This window comes from Chaetodon trifascialis, chromosome 10 (genome assembly GCF_039877785.1).
Source record: "Chaetodon trifascialis isolate fChaTrf1 chromosome 10, fChaTrf1.hap1, whole genome shotgun sequence".
NCBI lineage: Eukaryota > Metazoa > Chordata > Actinopteri > Chaetodontiformes > Chaetodontidae > Chaetodon > Chaetodon trifascialis.
In genome coordinates, this window is record NC_092065.1 from 18,607,001 (window position 1) to 18,630,292 (window position 23,292).

General features: G+C 42.9%; 1 protein-coding gene across 1 annotated transcript in view; it reads left to right on the forward strand.

The window, feature by feature from the left end:
- Positions 1-23,292, forward strand: part of LOC139337389 (A-kinase anchor protein 13-like) — a 44,807-nt gene that overhangs the window by 16,236 nt on the left and 5,279 nt on the right. The window contains exons 2-8 of the mRNA XM_070971934.1: positions 4,841-4,884; positions 10,881-11,052; positions 12,152-12,249; positions 13,442-13,519; positions 13,815-14,034; positions 14,506-14,698; positions 21,270-21,495. Coding sequence (XP_070828035.1) covers positions 4,852-4,884; positions 10,881-11,052; positions 12,152-12,249; positions 13,442-13,519; positions 13,815-14,034; positions 14,506-14,698; positions 21,270-21,495 — 1,020 coding nt within the window. The 5' untranslated portion in view covers positions 4,841-4,851. The remainder of the gene's footprint in view (positions 1-4,840; positions 4,885-10,880; positions 11,053-12,151; positions 12,250-13,441; positions 13,520-13,814; positions 14,035-14,505; positions 14,699-21,269; positions 21,496-23,292) is intronic.

Consider the following 23,292-nt stretch of genomic DNA (forward strand, 5'->3'; position numbering starts at 1 on the left):
TCTAACCCAAACTGTAACTTGCAGAACCCTAGTCTAACCCTAACCTTAACAACTGACCCAAAAAGCAGGTTTTTCCCAATTGGGGACATGGCTTTTGTCCCCCATCGGACAAGCCGTCCTCAATTAACATACATGCATTTAATTTGGCTGGGGGAGGGGGGGATTATCTGTATGGCCAGACAGGCAGAAGGACAAGAGGATCTGATGCTGTAAACTTTAGTCATCTTAATGCCTCATGCTTAATGTCCTTTAGTGACTGAACCTCCTGAAGCTAATTCTCTGTTCTCCAGCTGCCTCCTTCCAAATCTGCAGTTCAAGACAAAATGTGCCATCAGTCATCAAAAGACTCCTCTGAACGGTAAATGATGGCTTCTTGTGTTATGGAGAACACAAACAGTGTATCATTTGATTTCCTGAGTATCCATTACACGCTGCTCTCTTGTTAAAGGGGCGCTTGTCAAGTGGTCACTGGGTGGTCTTCAGTACATCACATGATAAGTGAAGCCAGGCACCAGCTGCGAGGAAACCGTTGTTAGCTTCATAGAAATGTTGTTTAATGCTACATACACTGAGTTAGCACTGACGTAGCTTCACTTGTACTGTCCAATGCTACATGATACAACAGTCCTTCTATAAATTCTATCTTTGTCAGATTTAGAATGTTCACCTTTAGCCGTGATGGCAGCGTCAGACCCTGTGCTGATCAGTCCACCACTGAAATACTGCCTGAAATATTCATATCATGTATCCAAATGACTTTGGTGATTCCTGTCCTTTACTCTAGCGCCACCAGCAGGTCAAAGTTTTCACATAACTCAACATCTACCTGGTACAAAAATTGATTATAAAGTTTTTTGCTCATGTTTTTCAGAGGATGCATCTGAATGACTTTGAGGGTTCACTAACTCTGCCTTTACTACCATCAGGCTGATGTTTGTGGTTTTACGTGCCACCTCAGCAGTTTCAAACCTTGTGAGGAGGAATACGAGACTTTTGATATAGCATCAGTGAAGCAAGTATGAAGAACAGCTGTTGGAAACATCATACAGATGATAATGAGATAGGTAGGCCTAGCAGGTTAGAGGAACGTGTGAGAGAATGACATGGCATGATAATAATAATGATGCTAATAATGCTGATGATCAGCATCAGCATGAGCAAATAAGATCCAGAACTTAGGATACCATCAGTTAAGAAAAAGTCATACAGTGCAAGAGGCTAGATAAAGCTTTACCCCAGATCATTCACAAAAATCAGGTGGGGTTTATAAAAAAAAGTCAACCAGTAACATAGAGAGACTACATCTAAGGCTGGATGGATGAGTAGAACAAACCCATGCCCTGTGTCAGCCATATTACTTGACACCCAAACAGCATTTGATTGGTTAGAATGGGATTTCTTTTTTGTTGTGCAGGTTTTATGATGGATCTGTAAATGATTTAAGATTGAAAGTTCAATATTCATGGCCTGAGGATGCAGTTTTCACGAGTGGGATAATATTCTTCAATATATCCAGATCAACTCGCCAAGGATGCGAAGAGCCTCAAACTCTGACACTGAACATGTGGAGGGAACAAATAATGGAAGTTGTTCCTCATGAAAAGATGCTGAGTAGACTGACCTTGAAAAATGATGTGGTGAAAGAACAGAGGGACAGCTTCAGTGGGTATATGTCCAGAGTGAGGACCATCCACGTGGCAATGGAAATCAATGTCATGCTTCTGCATGATTTGCTCCAGGGGAGGGATATATATGATAAACGAGGGCACCCAAAATAGATCCTTGGGGGACCCCACAAAATAGAGGAGCACAAGAGGATTTCCAGTCCAGAGAATGACCTCTTTGACAGATAGATTTAGCAATGCAGCATGTTGGCATCAGTGATGCCCAAGAATACTTCAGCATGTGGACTGCTGAGACCAGGGATCAAACCACCAACCTCTGGATTGGCAGACGACCACTCTACCTCCTGAGCTACAGCCGCCCATTGTCAGCCTGGAGATGGGTGTAACATTTCTTTAAACAGAGGAATCTAGAGATGCCTTTTTTCAAGTGGGGTAAACAGTGACATGTTTTGAAGTGGACAGGAAATACCAGGAGACAGAGTGCAGTGGCTACAATATCTGCACCTGAAATACAACTTAAAAATCAAGTGGGAATGCAGTCTGCAGGGCAAGCAGTATGTTAGATGCCTGACAGAGAGATTTCACTAAAATGGGTTCATCTTGAAGGTGGGCAGGAGACTGCATCACGCTCTTTAAGGTCAATGTTAAAGTTTCATTATAAAGGTAATAAGAAATTGTTCTGGGGTGGATTCAACTGGCTTTCTAGGCAGAATTTATGTCTATGATTGTACACTGATAAGTGTACGTTAGATCTGAAGCAAAGGAGGCACTGTGTTTATCCTTTTTACATTCTGCTGTCCTGCATTGTCTGTTTAAGCTCCTTCATTTTTCATTAAACCATGGCAGAGAAGAAGGTTTCAGCTCTTTACATCTGACTGCAGCTATAGAATCTAAGCTCTTTACACAAGAGTCGTTACAAATGCTGACAGCCGGTATTAAAAAAATGTGCTTGAGGCGTTAAAAGGTTGACAGAAGAAAGGAACAGAGAGTGAATTTCGGGGGTGGGAGTGAATCACTGTGGGTGGTTTGGGGTCAGGAGTGAGGAGGAGTGAAGAATTGCATTATGATCAAAAGTTTGCTGGTTAATTGTGGGTTTCTTCACTCAGATCCAACCACTGCAGGTACAGTCAGAGGACAGAGGACTTAAACATTTCAAATCAGCTGATCCAACTTTAATTCCTGCTTAAGTTAATTCCACTCAAGTGGAGGAAAACGTCTCAAGGCCTTCGGCTCTGTTTTGAAGTATGGAACTTCTAGAATGAGACAATCCGAGATCCACTAAAGAAGAAGAAGAAAAAGAAATGTGAAATGCTGTTTCCTGCTGTGTAGATGTATACTAAGCAGTGCTGGTCTCTTTCTAACTAATTGTGTGGTCAAATGTTGAGATCAGATTTAAATTTCAAGTGTTTCCATTAAACCTCTGTTCACACTTTCAAACATGTGTGTGTGTGTGTCTGTCTGTCTGCCGAGATGGGTGCAGGTGGGCGTCATGCTTCACAGCCCTCACTGTAGATCACACTCACGCTCATGCAGCGAACGGAAGTCTGTTTCTGAGAGTGACGTCATGGCCGCAAAGATCTGACTGTGAAGTAACAGACGTTTTTTTGAGTCCTCTCCACCGGACATTACAACTCTGTCAACACACCGTGTAGACTCGTGTATGAGCAGCTCTGACAGGCATGCATCTGTCTGCCTGTGTGTTGGACTAAGCCTTTGTCTGCCTCTATCAGACACGTTCAAATTGTGTGAGTGAGTGAGTGAGTGAGTGTATGTGTGTGTGTGCACGCTCTGTGAGGAAGACTTGTTTTCTGCTGTGACTGTGTGAAGAGGGCTTGTGAGGCTCCTCTGTTTTCGTCTGACTTCCTGTTTCCTGCCCATGAATGGGCCAACCACATCACTGCATGTAGAGGAGCTGGGTGGTGACCTCGGCTCTGTGTCTTTCTGACATGTCTGTAATTAGAATGTGTTTTGAACAGTGAGCCAGTCATATTCTCTGCTCGCTTCATGTACGTTGGACGCTGTGTCTGACTGCAGCGTCCTCATCCACATTTCTGTTTGGCTCCTCAGCAGCTTTGAGCAGCAACTCCTCACTGAAGAATGAACACCTGACCCCTTCATTGTTCTCATTGGTACTCAGAGTCTGAAATCATGTGTGTCCTCACAGTGTGGGTGTGTGGATACTTTAAACCAGCATTTTGAGTGGTGGTCATCCCTCTGATCCTCTTCTAAAGTAGTGACATTTAGTTTTCTATTTACTAATTTGCAATGTTTGCGGTTTTTGCCTTAAATAATCCATAATCCGTACAGGCATCTACAGCCTTGTGTAATCTACCGATCTCTTCTTGTGTGGGTCTGTATCTGATCATGATGCTGCCTATTTGACCCCCTCCACCGCTGATGGATGGTGGTGATGGTGGCTTTATGTTCATGATAGATGACAGTCCATCTGTCTCACTGATGAACCCTGTTCATCACTTGTTAGTGTCCTCTGGAGACGGTGTCTGTGGGTCAGTGAGGGTGATCAGCACAGGTTAAGATAGTATCTATGCTCTGTGTTGTTTCGACAAAAAAAGAAAACTGCGGAGGAGACTGAGTGCACATTTAACACTGAGTGAACAGCTGTCTGACCAGATGTTGGCTGTGGGATGTTGCAGTTTGATTGTCTGCCAACTGCAAAGAGGACGACGAAGCAGAGGCTTTTATGAAAATATATGACAGTGTGTTTAAAATGAGACTGCTGAGTCTGGACGCACCTTAAAAGGTTTAGCTACAGTGATACCAGGAAAAACAAGAGACGGCTGAATGGTCTGCATTAAGTACATCTAACCTGTATTACAGGCTCCTTGTGGTGCTTTCCAGTGTTACATGTGTCTGTATGAGGAGTGCTGGTATGAAACTGTGTCAGGAGGGTTTGGACAGCCTCCTTTCATTGATACCTGTCAAATGTTGCTGCTGTCCTGTCGATAGGCTTTGTCTTAAAAAGTGAATATCTGAATAGAATTGACTGGGTCGTTTAATTCATGGTGTTGTGTCACACTGGAGGCCTGTTTAGTGTTTGCCTTTGTTGACTTCCTGTTTTCTTGCTCCAGCTTTGGGGAGCATTCATGCTCTTCCAACCAAAACTAATAAGTTCAGTTTTTGTGGTAATGACTTTGTTTTGAACATATTTTCTCTTGTAGAGCTGAATGCTCACATCTCTGTGTTTTTTCTTCCAGAGTCCAGCGCCATGAAACTGAATCCCCAACAAGCTCCGCTCTATGTGAGTATCTGTCTTCATCACACCTCATCATCACGACAGGTCACACACTGCAGCATGGAGTTTTATTCAGTTTTTTTTAACTAACTATATTTTTGGACTATGATTCCTATAGCCATTATCTTGTGCCAGTAAGGTACTCATCAGCTGCTGCTTGCTAGCAGCTACAGGTTACATGTTAAAGCTAATTGTGGCTTACCCTTAGAAGCTGCAAAAGGAATTACTTTTACACAAAAATAGTACTTGTCATGGTTGTGATTTACTGGCTGTTATTGAGCTCATAATCGAACAATAGATTAAGTCCGTGAACCACTGCTCAGGGCTAACAGGTTAGTATTTGACTCTTTTCTTCTATGTTTGATGCACATTATAGCTCTGGGGCAGCTGTGGCTCAGGAGGTCGAGGTTGAGGTCAAGTTGTCCTCTGATCAGGCGATCGGAGGCTTGACCCTTTTCCCCTTTAATCCACGTGTTGAAGTGCCCCTGGTTAAGATACTGAACCCCAAATGTCTCCTGATGCTGTGCCACTGGTGTGTGAGTGCCTGTCTGTGTGTGTGTGTGAATGGGTCAATGTGGAATGTGGCATGTGTGTCGTAAAGCACTTTGAGTGGCCAGTAGAGTAGAAAAGCGCTATTTAAATGCAGTCTATTTGCAGGGCTTTTTACTGGCTAACGAAGTGTCCTGTTTGTTATTGACCTACTCAGGAAAACACATCTCAGCCCTCAGCAACAGATAGTGTGCAAGCTCCAGTATGATATATGCACATACTGTACATGTGACTGTAGTTAGATATGTGTTTTGTATTTGGTGCAAACAAACAAGTTTGAATTATTTAAATACTCTAAAGTACCACAAGTACACCATATTTCTCTCTGTAGTGTTCCCAGCAGTACAGCGCCTCAGATATGTGCAAGACTGTCTTCTGTGCACAAGTGTTGGACTCTTGTCTCACACTCTTTTTGTCTCTGACTCTGTGTGTATGTGTGTGTGTGTGTGTGTGTGTGTGTGTGTGTGCGTGTGTGTGTGTGTGTGTGTGTGTGTGTGTGTGTGTGTGTGTGTGTGTGTGTGTGTGTGTGTGTGTGTGTGTGTGTGTGCATGCGTGCGTGTGTGCGTGCGTGCGTGTGTGCACACGCGCACTCAGATGAGAGACAGACAACAACATATTTGTGGCTCGAGTCAACCGTTCATTAAAAGATATGTTTTGGTCACAGGGAAATTACACAGCAGCACCCCGGTGGGATGTTTACACTTTCTTTCCTGCTGACCACACAGACACATTTTAAACATGGAACCTGAAAAAGCACAATTGTTGTTGTTTGTTAAATACATATATGTGATACAAATCCACTGTTCCTATACTGAATTTGTATAGTTTTAGGATAAAGTGCAGGATGACTGATGTGATCTTTGAAACTGATGTTACAGCGTATGAGTGTAGGTGTTAAACATGGTGAAATGCTGAGACACTTCTGTGTGTGTGTGTGTGTGTGTGTGTGTGTGTGTGTGTGTGTGTGTGTGTGTGTGTGTGTGTGTGTGTGTGTGTGTGTGTGTGTGTGTGCGTGTGTGTGTGTGTGTGTTTTGCTTGAGTGAGAGGTCTGAAACATTCCTGTGTGCTATTGGTAGCCTGTGTTTGTGTGGGCGTGGCTGTTGACAGGCTTTTAACTGCATGTTCAGCAAGAAGTGTGTGTGTGTTGTCTCATGTTTCACAGAGCGGAGAGGCATAAAGAGAGCAACATACGAACACATGCATGCTCTAAAGGCTCTGTTCATGTCTTTTAACCCTTAAATGCATCAGAGTTCAATCTGTCCAACATACCTCGGCTCTGTAGCCGCCTGGCACTATTAGAAAGCAGATTAAACCATTCATTAAAATCATATCGCTTATAAACCTTTCAGAATATACAGTTATCAGATTTTTGTTTTTATTTTTTTTTTTACAATAATTTATATTTATGTCATAATTTTACCAGTGGAGCCTGTTATATTTCAGGTTTATATTGCACTTTGCATCTTACTGTAACCCTAATCAGTCAGCCAGCAATCACTAATCACAATCACTTAGTTGTGGTCATTGCAACATGATTGTGTGTTCTGTGCTCTGTTGTTTTGCTTTGTTTTGGACAGATGTGACATCTCCAGCATTTTTGTGGAACTGTTTCTGGACAAACCGAAGACTTTTCGAGCATCCATCAGCTCATGGCACCTCTTGTCTTTCCTCTAGCCTTGGCTACAGCAGCCGAAGGCCGAGTTTTTCCAGGAAAGCGTGGTGGTTGTGAGATCTTCTTAAATTTCCAAGTTGGAAATTTGGCCAGGAAACGTATTTGGATGTTTATAGCAGTAACATTGAGGTTGTTAAGGAAACTATATAAGCTTCCCTCATCAGTCATAACTCCCCTTGGGACTGTTGCTTGGACGGTATATTGACTGTCATTCAGATTTGATGTCGTCTGAGCTGCCGTCAACATTCTCATGCTCCAGTTCCGCTTTTAAATCATCTGATTCATAAATGGCACAAAAGCAAATTCCTCCTCATCAGTGGCCTCAGGGTCTCTCACGGCCTTTCAGACATTTTAGAGAAAAACATTAGAAAAACAATACTTTTTATCAGTTTTGACATAGTGACTCCAGAACATTGTCAAAGACAAATAGTTTTAAGGGAGTTGGACATTTCATTGAATTACATTACATTACATTCATTTAGCTGACACTTTTATTCAAAGTGGCTTAAAGTAAGTCACTGGTTAACTGAAGTTGCTGTGTAGAGGTGACACAGTATAGTACACAGCTCAAATGCTCTACCTGTACCTGTCTTACATCACTCTGGTGATGGTGGTAACGCTGTTGACTCACAGCTAGAGGGGTCTCGGGTTAGAATCTCGCTGTGGGCGCCAGGGGCGTGTCCTCCACCATGCCTTCGGTGCTTGAGCAAAGGGGCCTTTCTGTGTGAAGTTTGCATGTTCTCCCCATGTTCACTCCCACTAAAAACATCCAAGAAGATCACCACCTGACCAGTGGTGACCAAAGAGATTGGGTCCCCGGGCGCCGGTCGAATGGCAGCCCACCGCTCCTGGTCTGCCATGGAGGAAGGTGACCAGGATGGGACAAATGCGGAGGACAAATTTCACCAAATCTGCATGGCGTATGTGTGATGTAGCTGTTGTGTGACTAATAAAGGGGATTGTCCCTCCGATTCTTCTTCACTTAAGGAGGCATGTTCATATACCTCATATACCATACCATCATAAATCATTTTCTTAATCTGAAGTAAGTTGTTCCAGAAGGTGTATCAAATTGTGATGTTATACTTAAATGTTGACTGCTGTGTGATAAGACACGGACACATTGGCAGCATCTGGATTTGCATCATTGCGAGCTGACTCGCCTACACCAGTGTACTGTTTCCCAGTTAATGTTGTGTTTTAATGGTGTGAATTGCACCTCAATGGGATGGGCGATCTTCATTTCTTCCTGGTGCATTTCCCCTTGTAGTCAGTGTTTTTCCTCCAAACTCCAATAGTCCTGTCACTTAGGACCCATGGCAGGTGGAGAGAGAGTCTGATATCCACACATTATCACCATGACATACATGTGCAGTGTCAGTCCGACACTCAGCTCTCAGCTGGCTCCTCCTCTTATCTAGAGCCTCTTCCTCTCCATACTTGTTGAAGGTGTACAGAGAAATGAAGTTGTCGTGATCACCGTGGAGGGCGGTCTAGGTTGGTCCACTTCCCAGTACAGCAGTGGATTGTTCAGACATCTAATAGTTGCCAAGAGGAAGTTGGTCTGTACTTCAATGCATGTTCTTGTGGAGGTGGACTCAGGACCAGTTTCTGTGTGCTTTGCTTCTGGATTTCATCACTACCATGTCTGCTCTTGCCTGTAGCCTCTGTCTGTGGTATCTTTTTTGTACCACAGACAGATGTGATCTGTTCAACACTTCCTTACCTTTGCTATTAATGCATCTCTTGAGGCTTCTGCATTTGTGAAGATATAGTCAACAGTCAATGTCTTTATACCTTGGATCCAGTAGCCTTGCAGCCGATTATAATGGCTCAGTTTCTTCATGTCTGAAATGTCTGTTTACAGCCTAAAGGAGGGTTCCTTTCATGGTCTTAATATCCTTGTTGGCCTCTTGGGATGGGGATGACATCAGACGCAGATGAAGAGCTAACCTCCCTTGTCAACCTACTCAAAAGGGGCTGGAGCTTCGATGGGGTTTTCTGCTACCCCCCAGTGGTTTGCAGTCACCTTGGCTGGCTGTTTGTAATCTGTTGCATATGGGGCCGTTACTGTGCAGTAAGGCCCTCGATCAAGTAATATGTTCTACCTCGTTTGTGCATTTTGTTATAAACACTTGGGCGCCATATTTAGCTCCATTTGAATGTCCTCCTAGCTGAATACATAAGTGGTGAGTGCTGAAGTGACCCAGCTGCACCCTGGAATAACCTTTATGGGGAGGCTGAGCAGCATCATGCCTGATAACTGGACCATATCCTTCGGTTCCCCTTTTTAAAAATTGGGAATCACCCCCCAGTCTGCCACTCCACAGGCCCCGTTCCCAATTTCTGTGTGACACTGAAGAGGTATGTCAGCCAAGACAGCCCAACAATGTCCACAGCCTTCAGCATCTCTTGGCAAAACTCATCCACGCCTGGTGCCTTGACCCCAAGGAGCTTCTTGACTGCCGTGGAGACTTCTGCCAGGGATATGAGTGAGGCATCCCCCGAGACTTCAAACTGTTCCTCCTCCATAGAGGCCATTTTGTTGTGCGGGATGACGTTTGTACAGGGTTTGGCAGGCAGGCAAGCAGGAAGGTGAGCGGTAATCCTGAGGCAAGGGGAAAGACAATGAATGACAAGTTAGACAATAACAAATAGAATTGGAGATTTGCTGACCACTGTATCTGAGGAAACACTCTTGCAGTAAATGGGTGAAAATTGTCGACTGCAATACTGGAGAGGTGAACTGATTGTGGGCAGGTGTTGGATGAGCTATGACACTTCGATCAGCAGCAACCCAAATCACATCATGGTCACTGTAATAGAAAGCAGCTTGACATACAAGGATTTGTTGTTGCTATACACGTGCTTTAGTAAGCGACCACTGGTATGAGTTGGGAACTTCACATGCTAATGAAAGCCATGTCTTTCCATTATTTCATGATTGAGCACAGACCGGTGCTCAGTGTAGACATCAGTATTAAGTTGATAAATGTGTTGTGGAACGGAGTCGTTGAGGAGCTGGGTAATCTGTACACAGTTAGAATACACAGTTCAGCACTGTTTGGGGTCTTGATGTTAACACATTGGAATTCTACACCAGTGTCATCCCAAGTGGGGCCTCCTTTTCCCCTGGAAGTCCACCATAAGCTCTTTGGTTCTGCTGATATTGAGCTTCAGGTGATTACTGTTGCACCATGTGATGAAGCTCTCTGTCAGTCCTCTGTACTCCTCTGTAAAAATAGTCTCAGCATGTTTCTTACTGCAAATTATTCACCGGAATCATACATTGAATACATTAAATTCATATATTTTTTTGCCAAAAAATTGACTTAATAGCTTTTATTTTGTATTATTAAGTGTTAACTTCATATATGGGTATTGACAGACATGGATGAAATGCAACTTGACAGGTTGGCGGAGGCAAACAACCGCGAGGCAACGAGTCTACTTTTATGAAGTGTCTGTTTGAAATTGGCATCAGCTGATTTCCTACATGTATATAACAAAAAAATATATTCACTTCTCATTAAACAACTGCCAAACCTGGATACTAATCAATGGATTGATACAGTAGATTTGTTGACATTAGTATGTGGTGTGGAATCTGAAGGACAGCTGGTGTCCCTCCAGCTCACTGTGTGCTGCTGGACTGAGGCTTCATGTCTCGACTCTGACTGCTCTTACTGGGGTAAAGTGCACATGAACATGGTGTGTGTCATGTAATATCTATCTGTGTTTTCATATCAAGCTAATATATAGCATCTCTGTCTTTTCTCAGGGAGAGTGTGTGTTGACCGTTCAGCTCGACGATGGCGATGTGTGTCGTTCTGAGGGAGAAGAAGAGGAAGAGGAGGAAGTGGAGTTTTATCTTTTGTTCTCAGGATCCACCCAAAGACATCTGACGAGCACATTACGAGTCAGCCACGTCACACTGCAGGCTGTGTGTCCAGGTACATCGCACTCACACACACATTAAACACACGTACCAGTGACTTGTCTCTGATTCATGCATCTATAAGCCAATATGGTCTTTTTATTATTATTTTTAAGTGATTCACAGAGTGGCATTTTCTGAGATGAAAGAACAGCTTCAATAAAAAGCTGCTCAGTTCATTTCAAACACATGAATCATGGTGGACCAGTGACAAAGTAACCTGTTTAACATTGACATGAGCTTTGAACTGTATTGTAATGTTACTATGATAACAGGTTGGTGGATGAACAAGGCCACCTTCAGACCACAATGTGAACCCTGTGCAAACCCTGAATCCTCTCGGCTGTTATTCAGTGATGATCTCCAATATCTCAAGCCAAATCAAAGCTGACGTCCTATGAAGGACGGGTCATTTGGTTGGCTCAGAATTAACTTTACTACAATCACAAAGTGACAACATTTGTACAATATGACTGGAAAAATTAAATGTGTAAGAATAGTGGTAGTGTTAAAAAAAGAGTTTCAGAGCAGCCCAGTGGGGACCATGAGATGACAGTTTCTGTGAAATATGAAACTGGAACCAGCAGCTAGTTAGCCTAGCTTAGCATAAAGACTGGAAACACGGGGAAACAGCTAGCCTGACTCTGTCCAATGGTAACTCAATCCACCTGCCAGCTCCTCGAAAGCTCGCTGATTGACAAGTTATATACTGTTTGTGTAATTTAAACAAAGACATTTAAAAGTGTAAAAATGTCATCTAGTGACTTCTTAGTTGACGTGTTTAACACTTTGATCCCAGGTATTGTTTTAACAATGGAAATAAATTCTTAAAATTTGATTATATGATCTTATATAGCGGCACAGTGGCGCAGCAGGTAGTGCGCGTGGTGATGGTTGTATGTCTATATATGTTAACAGGAAGTTAGGGCATAATCAGTAACTTGCATATATGTATACAGTAACTTTAAAGTGTTCCAACAAAGAAATATCAACAGTGCAAGTTGTTTAGGGGGGCTTTCTGCTGTTGGATATTTGATATCTGTTAAAAGTTTTCTTGAGTTAATTTTCATGTTTATGGGATGTGCGTGTATGTTTGTGTGTGTGCGTGTGTGTAGCTCATAATGTGTGTGAGCAGGTCTTGGTGACATTATGTTTGGCTCGGCCTGGTGGACCAGTGGACACACACTCACAGGAGACCTTCTGCTTTGTACAGGTAACAGCTGAGTCCGTTCACTGTATTAAACTGGACACTTTCTGTTGTTAATGAGAGAGGTCAGAGGAGAATGGCCAGATAAGATGTAAATTGTAAATTAAATAACCAGACTTTACAATGGAAGAGCATCTGTGAACACACAACACATGGAGCCTCTAAGTGGATCGGTCGCAGCAGCAGAGCACCAGATCTCAGTCAAACAGAGCTCCTTTGGTGTGTGTTGAAATGAGAAATACACAGGATGAACAAGCAGTCGACACATCTGCTGCAGCTGCATAATGCTGTCATGTCATCATGGAGCAGAAACGGAAATGTTTCCAGCGCCTTGGTGAATCCATGACAGCAGCGTTAAGGCTTCTGGGAGCAAGTCAGTAATGGAAAGGTGGACCTAATAAAGTGGCCACTGAATGTTTATGCAGTGTAAAAATTAGAACATGACCCTTCTGGGACACGGCCCAGCAGTAAACCAATGATCTGCCATTATTGTTGTTGTTTCTCTGTTTGACATGTAGATGTGGATGCACAGGAACAGAGTTTTGAAAAATTTCCCCATTACATAATACAGAAGGCATTCTGTATTTTAGCAACCTAAAACTCTTCTGCATGAAGGCCAAAACTGAGAGGAAAATAGGTGTTTCCAAAAATATTTTGTATACATGCAGACAAGACCTGAGAAACAGTGTCTCCATGACAGTTTGTCCACCAGAGAGCGCTGACAAGTTCATCTTTACACTGTAAAATGCCCCACTCACAGTATATGTCTTTGTCACAAGTCATTACAAAACAAATTTTAGGATATCAGCTGATATATTTTCTTACTCTCAAACATCATCATCCTCTAGTAATGATGTGTGGTGCCTTTTCTGTATTTATTACAGTGCTGCTCAAATGGACATACTCAGATATTCTAAATGACCTCAAACGTGTCTGTGACCTTTCTGTACTGCGAGCAGACATTATGCTTTTCATGTTAAAAAGTGAAAAACCATTATGGCGTTAGACATTTTGAACTCCTGAACTCCGAGCTCCTCAGCTCGTGTCGAAATGTGCAAGTCATGACTGCGCATCATGACCAACTCATGACTCGTCATTGAGTTGGACGAGCTCATTAGAGAGCACCACACTCTTGTCTGTTATGGGTTTGAGTTTTTCAGAATAAAGATGGCGGCATCAATATGTGTGTTGTGTGTAGGACTTGGCTCTGGACATGGCCCACTTCCTCCTGGTCAACACGGCTCCACAGGAAGCATTACTACTGGATGATGAGCAGGTGAGTATGAGAGACACCGAGGGCTCTAAAAGTGGTACACGCATTTGAAAATGACTTGTTTTAATTCTAAATAAAATGTTGATTTTTAGTCAAGGTCTTCATTTAAAATTCAGTCTTCATTTAATATTTGTTTTCATATTGTTCATATTGGATCTGAATGTAATCAGATTGTGTCTAGAAGTGAGAAATATCACAGCATGCAAAGAAATGTTTTTAGAAGGAGAGAGATGGACATAAAAGAAAAAACAATGAGACGAGTGTCATTTTTGACCTTTCTACATTTTGTGTGTGTCAGATTCCACTGAAAGAGTGTGAGAAGTTGGATCAGAGTCTCGCCCTGGCCCTGAGACACCTCACCCTGCCCCACCAGAGGACTGCAGCAGGAACACCCTCACACACGCAGACACATGTAGACACACAGATGGCTGATGCACACGGTGATGCAGAGAGACACAACACAGAGACACACAAGGAAACCCGGATGGACGTCTCCGCAGTGCTGGACAGCTGCAGTGGTGAGTTAGAATGCTTTTATTTTGAAGTTTGATCTCTCCATGACTCTGCGAGTGCTGAGGCAACAGCTACTGCTAGCTAGACACCCTTTGACACTCCCATCCTCCCAAGCCCAGATAAAAGTTTTTTGTGTTCTCTGTTTCTAATTAATACTTCAACATTTGATGAGATAAAAAGAAAGCTGTTTGACCCTAAAAAGTGTGGTAAATTCCATTTTTGTGTCATTTATTAATATAATGAAAATGATATCATGTAGGTTGATGAAAAAAAACAATTTAAGTTAGCCTAAAAACTGAACAGTAGGCTTTGAATGCTACCAGTAAACCTCTGCATTGGTGTAATCCTGCTCTGAGCTGAGTGATTTTCTTCTGTCTCACATTTCTCTCTCCACCAGGAGGTGTCCACCTTGCTCCGTTTTATCTGATCACTTGAGTCCGCCCTCTCACCTTTTGCCTTTTTTTCTTCCTCTCCAGCTGTGTCTCAGTGCCAGAAGCTCTCCAGCCTGCTGCACTTGGCAGCCAGTCATGGTCTGAGAACAGTGGCATCGTTCCTCCTGCAGCAGCCGGGAGGCAGGGAGGCACTGAGGAGGCCCAGCACCCAGGGACTAACTGCAGCATGTCTGGCAGAGAGCAGAGGACACCAGCAGCTGGTGGAGCTCTTCAAACAGTGAGTACCTGCTCAAGGATTGTATCTGTTTTGTTTTCTTTTCATATTTCAATGTTTGGTTTGCTTTTGTAGTGAATACATGTTATTAGAATATTAGGATGTTATTAGTTTTATTGTGAAAAGGGCTGTAAATGTCTTTTGAGCTGTCTCAGGATCACCACTACTTACTGTAGACACACAGCTTTGCTGGCAAACTTTGTGCTCAAGCTCTCGTGAAGAGGCGCTACCATGAGTTCAACTACAGTATACTATACAGTGTACAACTGGTGTAAGATGACCAGGCTTCTGTGTGTACATGTCTGGGATAATGTTTGTGAGGTGTTCAGTCAGGGTGGAGTAGCTGTTGTTTATCCTCGTGCAGTTGGACTACAGTGTCTCCTGACAGACAGCAGAGGCTCAGACATTAACATCTCTCTCAGTAGATGTCCTAACAGATGGTCCAGAAATTAATTTATGTGCAAAAGGTTGCATTCAGAACTGCCTACTGTGTGGTGAAGCACTACATCCATCAGACATGATGAAAAACAGTGAGTAGCTGTGCAGAGGGAGGACACACTATCTCATCAGTGGCAGACATGATCATGATCAGATTGCCTTGTCATGTCAGATAGACTTCCTGCGTGTCTTTTCTGTTGCTGTTGCTATATTTTCTGCAGAGTCATTTTCTGTGGCGCCACATATTTGAACGGTTTCTCTGCTCTGTCTTATGATAGATTCTGTGTACTATGTGCACTGACACATGTGTCAGCAGCGCTGTGGACAGAAACATCTCATGCATAGTTCCAGATGTGGCCAGAATGGAAAAGTAGTTCAAAAGTTCAGAAGTTCAGAATTTTCCCTCTTTCATAATCTGTCAACAGTAGGTTTAGGCTTTCAGTATCAAACTCCACGAGTTTGATTCAACGCTTCAAAAAAGAAAACAGAATGACATACATGATATGATAAGACAGGACTATGAAAAACAGGAGTATATAATGTTTATAATGATGGTGGTTCATTTTCATTTCTCCTATCATTGGAAATCTTGAGATAAATCAGCATTTCCTGATTTGTTTGTCGTGTGCACAGGATGCATGTGCACAAGCATTCAGCTGGCACGATTCACATCCTGCGTTTCACACCCTATTTTCAGACTGTCACTTAATGCTGGTAAGGCACCAATAAATGTAGCAATGCTCCAATGAAAGCGGTGAAAAACAAGGTTAACGTGGATGTGACCAATGGAGGATTTAAAACATAATGATAGACTTTGATAAAGTTTGATAGGCAAGGAAAATAATTCAACAGACCTGTTTCCTTTAGCTCCAGGATACACACGAAGTTTAGGTGAGAAACACTGAACAGAAACATACCTGTTTGTTTAATAATAATACTAGTAATCATGATAAACTGTATTTGTATGGAACCTTTTATAGAATTTTTAGAATTTGCATTTTTAAGTGCTTCACATAAACAAGACATAGAATGAACATAAAACAGTGACAGAAAATTAATATAAAATAAGTTAGTTATAAATGAAGTAATAATAAGAGGAGATGAGAAGAAAACACCCAAAATAGGATACATGAGAATAAGACAATGCATGAAAAAAGATGGAATATAAAACTACTTAATAATAGTAATAAAACAGAGTACATAGAATGCATCAAATCAAGTAAAATACAACATTTTAAAAGAAGTGCAGCAGTGCATAAGCGTGAGGCAAAGCACACACGTTTCAGGCCTGTATCAAGAAGTCAGGGCTAGTTAAAGGTTAAAGTGAAGACATTAGTTTTTAGCTTTCTTGTAAAAGTATTCGCCTAGCTGGATTCCCTGATATCTAGGGAGTGTGTTCCTCAGCTTTGGGTTACAATTGACAAAGGCTGCATCTCCAGTTTTCTTTCAGCTGTTGCTGGAAACCTCCAATAAACCAGAAGCAGATGATCACAGTGTTCCTGAAGGCAAATAATAAACAAGGGATTTAGCAATGTAGCTTGATCCCAGCCCGTTATGGGCTTTGTGTACAAGGAGGAGGACCCTCAAATCAATTCTGAATGTGACAGGAAACCAGTGCAGAGCAGCTAAAACTGGAATGATGTGCTCTCTCCTCTTGGTTCGTTAATAGTGGAGCTGCAGAGTTTTGGATGAGCTGAAGTCTCTCAGCTGTTTTTCAGGAGGTCAGTAAATAGTGCTTTACAGTAATCGAGTCATAGAATATGACAGAGAACATCTACACATCAGATTGTTTGTGGACAACACTTTATCACCACAATCAACCAACTATGGAGAATACCCATGCCTGGGATTACCTGTTGCTGCAGGGCCAGGGTCACAGTCAGGCTCAGGAAAGGTGCAAACTGACCTCCTCTACGAGTATTCTTCAGCAAATGTCCAGTCATTGGATAATACGCTGGGTGAACTCAGGAGCAGGACGGTAACATTATGGTTTTCACAGAGACTTAGCTCGACCCTTCGATCCTGTACTTGATCATTGATCCAGGGGAACTCTCCATTCACCGTCAGGACTGGACAATACAATCTGGGAAGAGCAAGCGGGGAGGTGTCTGCTTGATGATCAACTACCAGTGGTGCTCAGAAGTGGAGATCATGTCTGTGGGCTGTTCTCCTAACTGAGGGCACTTTATGATGGGATGGCAACCTTATTATCTCCTGAGAGAGTTTACATGAGTCATTCTCACAGCGGTGCTCATCCCATCACACGCCAGCGCAAACTAACAAAACCTTCACATTCAGTTCTTATATGTTTATTTTTATGTATCTTCCTTGTCTTGTAGATCTACAAATTCCTTCTGTTGTATAATGTTGGAGCAGTGACTACAAGTGACTTGCATGCATCAGAAAGTCCCAATAATCTCTTGAGCCAGTGGCCTCTCCTTCTAGCTGGATGATGACTGTATGTAAGTCTGTAAGTCTGCCCTTTACGGAGGCTTTATAAAGGGCAGACTTACATACAGTTCTTATTGGTGTTATTGAGATAATTATTGAAATCCATCAAATAATTGTTTCTGCCACTCATATCATCAAAACATCTAATGAGATCTAATGCATGTTGTTGCTTTTGCGATTCATTGCAGAGTTAATGACATATTCAAATTCCCGGAGTCCCAAATAACAGGAAAACATATTCAGGGACAAAACTAGCACGGGTCCCTTTACATTGTGTGAACTTACATTGTCTGTCTTGAAACAGGAACACGTTATACAACACCCACTCAGTAATTTCCATGATAAAGCCTGGAGGGGGTGCCTCCCTTTATCTGACAGATAAGAGCTGACTGCTGAAGGCCATCAGAATGATCAATATCAGAGTCTAGTGCCTCTACATCCATTATAACTACAAAGTCCCAGATTGTATCATTAACATCTGTCTGTCCCGAACATTTGAAAGTAGCTTATGAACAAAGGGTTGACCAGCTTTACCTCAAGAAAACTTCAACCTTACAGGAGTTTACAACTTTAGAACCGTGACAGTCTAGTCCCCGTCCCCAACAAGATCCCTTATCACCACCTCCCTCCCTGACTCACTGGCACTGCACCCACTTCAGTTTGCATACAAGCCTGCACAACAGGTCAATGGACGATGCCATCGCACAGCCCTGTCCCACCTTGACCAGAAGAGTGTGTATGTATAATGCTGCTCTTTCACTACAGTTCAGCTTTCAATGTGCTCTTCAAGCTCAGGGATCTGGGTCTCCACTCTGCCCTCTGTGGCTGGATCCTGAACCTCCAGATCGGCAGACCCCAGGCTGTGTTGACAGGTAGCGCCACAATCTCCACCCTGAATCTCCCTGCTAACACATGACTGCATGGTCACCTACATTTCCAACACCATCCTAAAGTTTGCTGATGAGATGACTGTCATAAGACCGATCACCGGTGACGTTTAGATGGCCTACAGAGAGGAGGTCAGAGCCTCGACTTATTGGTGCCAAGATAACAATCTCCATCTCAATGTCAGCAAACTAAAGGAGCTGATTGTGGACTTTCGGAAGCAACAGGGAGAAGGACGAACACCCATCATCATCAATGGAACTACAGTGGAGAGCGTCAGCAGCTTCATGTTGCTCGGGGTAAACATCAATGAGGACCTGATCTGAACTCACCACACCAACCGCATCATATAGACAGCAAGACAACAGCTTCTTCCCTTGCAAACTGAGGGGGCTCCGCATGGAGTCCAGGGTAGTTTTCATCTCCTACAAGTGCACCACTGAGAGTATCCTGACCGGCTGCATCACGGCCTGGTTTGGCCATTGCAGCACGCTCAACTGTAAGGCATTATAGAGGGTGGTGAAAACTGCTCAGTACGTCACCTGGATGGAGCTGCCACCCACTGAAGACCTCAACACACAGCTGTGCAGAAAGATGGCCAACAGGATCGTTAAAGACCTCAACCACTACAGCCAAAAAGTGTTCTTTCTGCTGCCATCCAGCAGACAATACCACAGCATCCAGTCCCACCAGGCTCAGGGCCAGCTTCATCCCCCAGGCCTCAAGGCTGATAACACACGAGCTCTGAAGCTCATCCCTTTGACTATACTTTTACTTGCACCTTATTGATACAGATGTTAAAACAGCCTTAACTTATATTCTCATTTTTGCTTGCATGATTTTCTTTTCATACACTGAGTATTGTTGGAGGGAAGAATTAAGAATTGAATTGGCAGCGACTACTTCACTGTAATTGTTGTGCATATGATGGAGGGACAAACCAAATTAGAGGTTAATACTAAACCATTGTTTTTGGTGAATCCAGTGGTGCGATCGCCCCAAGAAGAAAGGAAAGAGAGCCATGATAAGAGCTTAGCTAACCCAGCTTGAACCTAAGGCTATTCCACTACCCAGCCACAGCAAAATAGAACAGATGAAGACTGAGGTTGGGACTGAGGCTAACACTCCCAGGGCTGTGTGCTCAGCCTCCTTCTGTTCACACTGTACACCCACGGCTGCTATCCCAGACATGGCGACAACTCTGTTGTGAAATTTTGTGGACGACACCACCGTCAAAGGCAGATTTCAAACAATGATGAGAATTCATATCGGGAGGAAAGCAACATTTGTGCAGGGTGGTGCACAGAGAACAACCTACTGCTCAACATCAACAAAACCAAGGAGCTGATTGTGGAGCTAAGCAGCGTTACAGAGAATCTGTCATGGACATCTCACCTCTCCACCCCGGTAACGAAAGATCAGAAATGACTTCTTAAGGTTACTTAAGAGGTTAAACTTCCTGTGCCAAGTTCCTGTTTTGTTCCATATACTGTTCAGTTCAGTCTCATCCACCTTGTTGGTGAACAAAGCAGAGCACTTAGCAGACACACAGCAACATCATTCCTTTGGAGTCAAATGTTCTTTTAGCTTTTAGTTTCTGTCTCCTCTGTACTGCTGAGCAGGTAGGGTGCAGCGGGTTTACCAGAGCTTTCTGAAAACAGCTGCCTGTTGTTGCCAAAAGCGGCACTATGAAAGCGAGTGAACGACAACAGTAGAGTTGTGGGTGTAAACTTAAAAACCTCTTTTGTGTGTTTAACCAAAGCGTTCTCATGGATCTGAGGTAATAGTTCACTGGCAACAAATCATCTTTTCTATGTTTTAATCAGTTAAGGCTAAGTTGGCAAACGGGACAATCAAGCAGAAACTTCCTGCATTAATGCAGCCACTATGAAGAGAAACCGGTTTACAACAGACAGCGCTGTCTGAGGATCTGTGTGTGTGTCTGTCTTTGTCAATGTGTGTTTGCATCTGTGAGCCTGTGTGTGTGTGTACACCCGTGCATGCCTCACCGTGGGATATGCTCCTTTGTCTCTTTTGACAGTTACTTAAGATGGAACACCAGAGAAAGCACCGGATTGTGTGGCAGCGACACTGTCTGCATTATGTCAGCAGTCACTGCATTAACACCCACGCAACGTGCGCTGTGAGGACACATGCCCAGTGTCATGTTGTGCTGTTGAGGATAGAAGGGCATGTCTTTGTACACTTTGATGGTGAGCAGCTCCTCCATGACTCAGGACCGTGCCGCAGAGCTGTGAGAGGCGTTCTGAGAACAATGAGTGTCAGAGCAGTGATTGGCAGCTCGGCTGATCCTTGCTTAAGGTGTGGGTGGATCTGGGGAGGGCGTGGCTCCAAAGTCTGGATGAGTGATGTGATGTCATCCACCAGACAGGGCTGTGTGGGTGTGTCACATAGGCTGGGTGTTGTGTGCTTGTCGGGATTTGTTGGAATTTTTCACAGACCTTTTGGTTATTAGTTAAGTTTTTGTATTTGAATCTCAGCAGCTCCTCTTTTTAGTTAGTTCCTTGTCGTGCAGTTTGAGACTCTTAGCCAGTGTTAGTCATTTATCTTTTCATTGCCTTACAAAGTGGACAGGTAAGAATCTATTTCTTTGAAAGTTACTTGCTGATTCATGTCTGAATCTCTTTTCTACATGATTGAAAGGACAAGAGAGTAAACTAAATGGACATGTTTGTGTGTCTGTGACAGAAAGGAAAGAAAAAATAAGTTCAAGTGCAGTTTATTTTGTACATGTTTTCAAAGGTTTCTCACATAGTTCTATTATTTTGTGTCATTGCAGGTATGAGACAGCCTCAAATGTCCAAGTGGAACCAAAGGAGCAGCTGCACTTTTACCCAGAAGGCCGAGTGTTTCAGCATCATGCAAACCTCGGTACCTACACCCTAACATTTCCCGGCCTCCGTCAGAGGGAGGGAGGGGTAGAGACGCAGAGCAGTGAAGACTGCTGCTTACAGGAGGAGGTGAAGGAGCTGAGGAGACTTATTCATCTTCACAGAGACAAAAAGGTGATATTTGTTTGTTTTACAGGCTTTTCTTTAGCTCTAATGCAGACTCGCCCCCTGCTGAGAGCAATAAAGTCTGTACTGAAGTGTCTGTAAGCAGCTGAGATTGTGACTGAGAGACCTCACGGCTAATACACAGGGCTGTCAGGCCTGTGTATTAGATGGTTTACCTCAAGGCTCAGTGGCTGTTCATCTTCTTGTTGCGCACTGATTCAAAAGGCAGCTGCTATCTTTTCATCCCTAATGTAGAATATTTGGAGAAACCACATTACAGTCACAAGAGCTCATAAACTTGTGGTGTCACTTGATCCACAGGAGTGTTGTTGTTTGTGTTGTTTGTTATTGTTATGACACCAAGCTAGTCGAGAGTAGAGGGAACAACAGCCAACTAGTTGAATATAATGAGCCAGTTTGTTTAGTATTTCATGTTTTATTGGCAGATAAAAATAAGATAAAAAAAAAAATAAGATAAAAAAAGATAAACTGAAATGAATCTTCAGGGAGAGTTCAGGCCAAAATAACAAACCAACCCAATAAAATCACAGTACTGAACAAAACTACACAAAAGGAAAAGCTACAATTCTCAGCCAACACTACCTAAAAGAAATGGGTCACAGTTACTTTAAGTAACTAATTGTTCAACTGAAATCTAGTAGCAGAATCACTTTCCCTTCATAACTTGACCACTAACTTGACAAAGGAGCTATGGACTGACAAAGCATTGACCAGGGGGCTTAGACGTGCAGCTTCTCAGTGTTTCTAAACCTCCAGATGGACCATGATTGGTCAGATTTAACAGCCAATAGTACCACGAGAGAGGAGGAGGACCTAGACTTGAGACCCACAGAGCCTGAGGAGCACACATTAACACATCAGTTACACATTCACCAATGGAGGAATGTAACAGCTGCCTTCATCTGTGTCAGTTCAACACTCAGCTCGCCGCCTACGATGCTGACATGCTGCACAGGGATTGTAGACCCAGAGTCATGTTCATAATTTGATTGTATTATCTAAAGTACTGACTGTATGTGGAATAAAATGGAAAAATCTATTTCCTGATCCAACTGCGCAGACTTATGCTTGACAGAAGAGGTTAGCAGCAGTGTGTGTAGATGGCATAGATTTGTACACTAGACAGATGTGTGACTTGGCTGTGCTGTGCTTTAATGACATTCCTCACAGTGACTTTTTTTGCATTCTTTCGTTCACTTTGTGATATGGGCTGGTTATTGCTTGGTCACTGCGTTTCACTCACTTTTCAATGAGGAACTGAAATACACAACAGTCCTCTGTTTGAACCCATCATTCATATGCTCATCACACGGGTCACCATGGTTATACAAAGCGCTTTATTATAATGAAGGTTATAAAATGATCTTTGGCCATATCTTTAATACAAATGCTTTCTGGCAGTTCACATAGTTTAGCTTTTCAGTTTGTGCTGAAGTCACATGTCAGCTGTCACGCAGTCTGTGGTTGGTCTGTTCTACTTTCACCTTTTCAGATGATCTCAGTCTGGTTTTTTGGACTGCAACAGCTTCCAAATCAGCCTAAACAAATCAATATATCAGAATCAAAAGAATCAGAAGTACTAAATTGTTTTTGTTACAGGTGCTGCTTACAAGAATAAAATTAGAAGAGAGGAAATATATATATGTGTGTGTGTGTGTGTGTGTGTGTGTGTGTGTGTGTGTGTGTGTGTGTGTGTGTGTGTGTGTGTGTGTATATATATATGTATGTATGTATTATAGTAAAGTAATATATATACAGTATGTTTGTTTAACTGCCTCTGCAGCC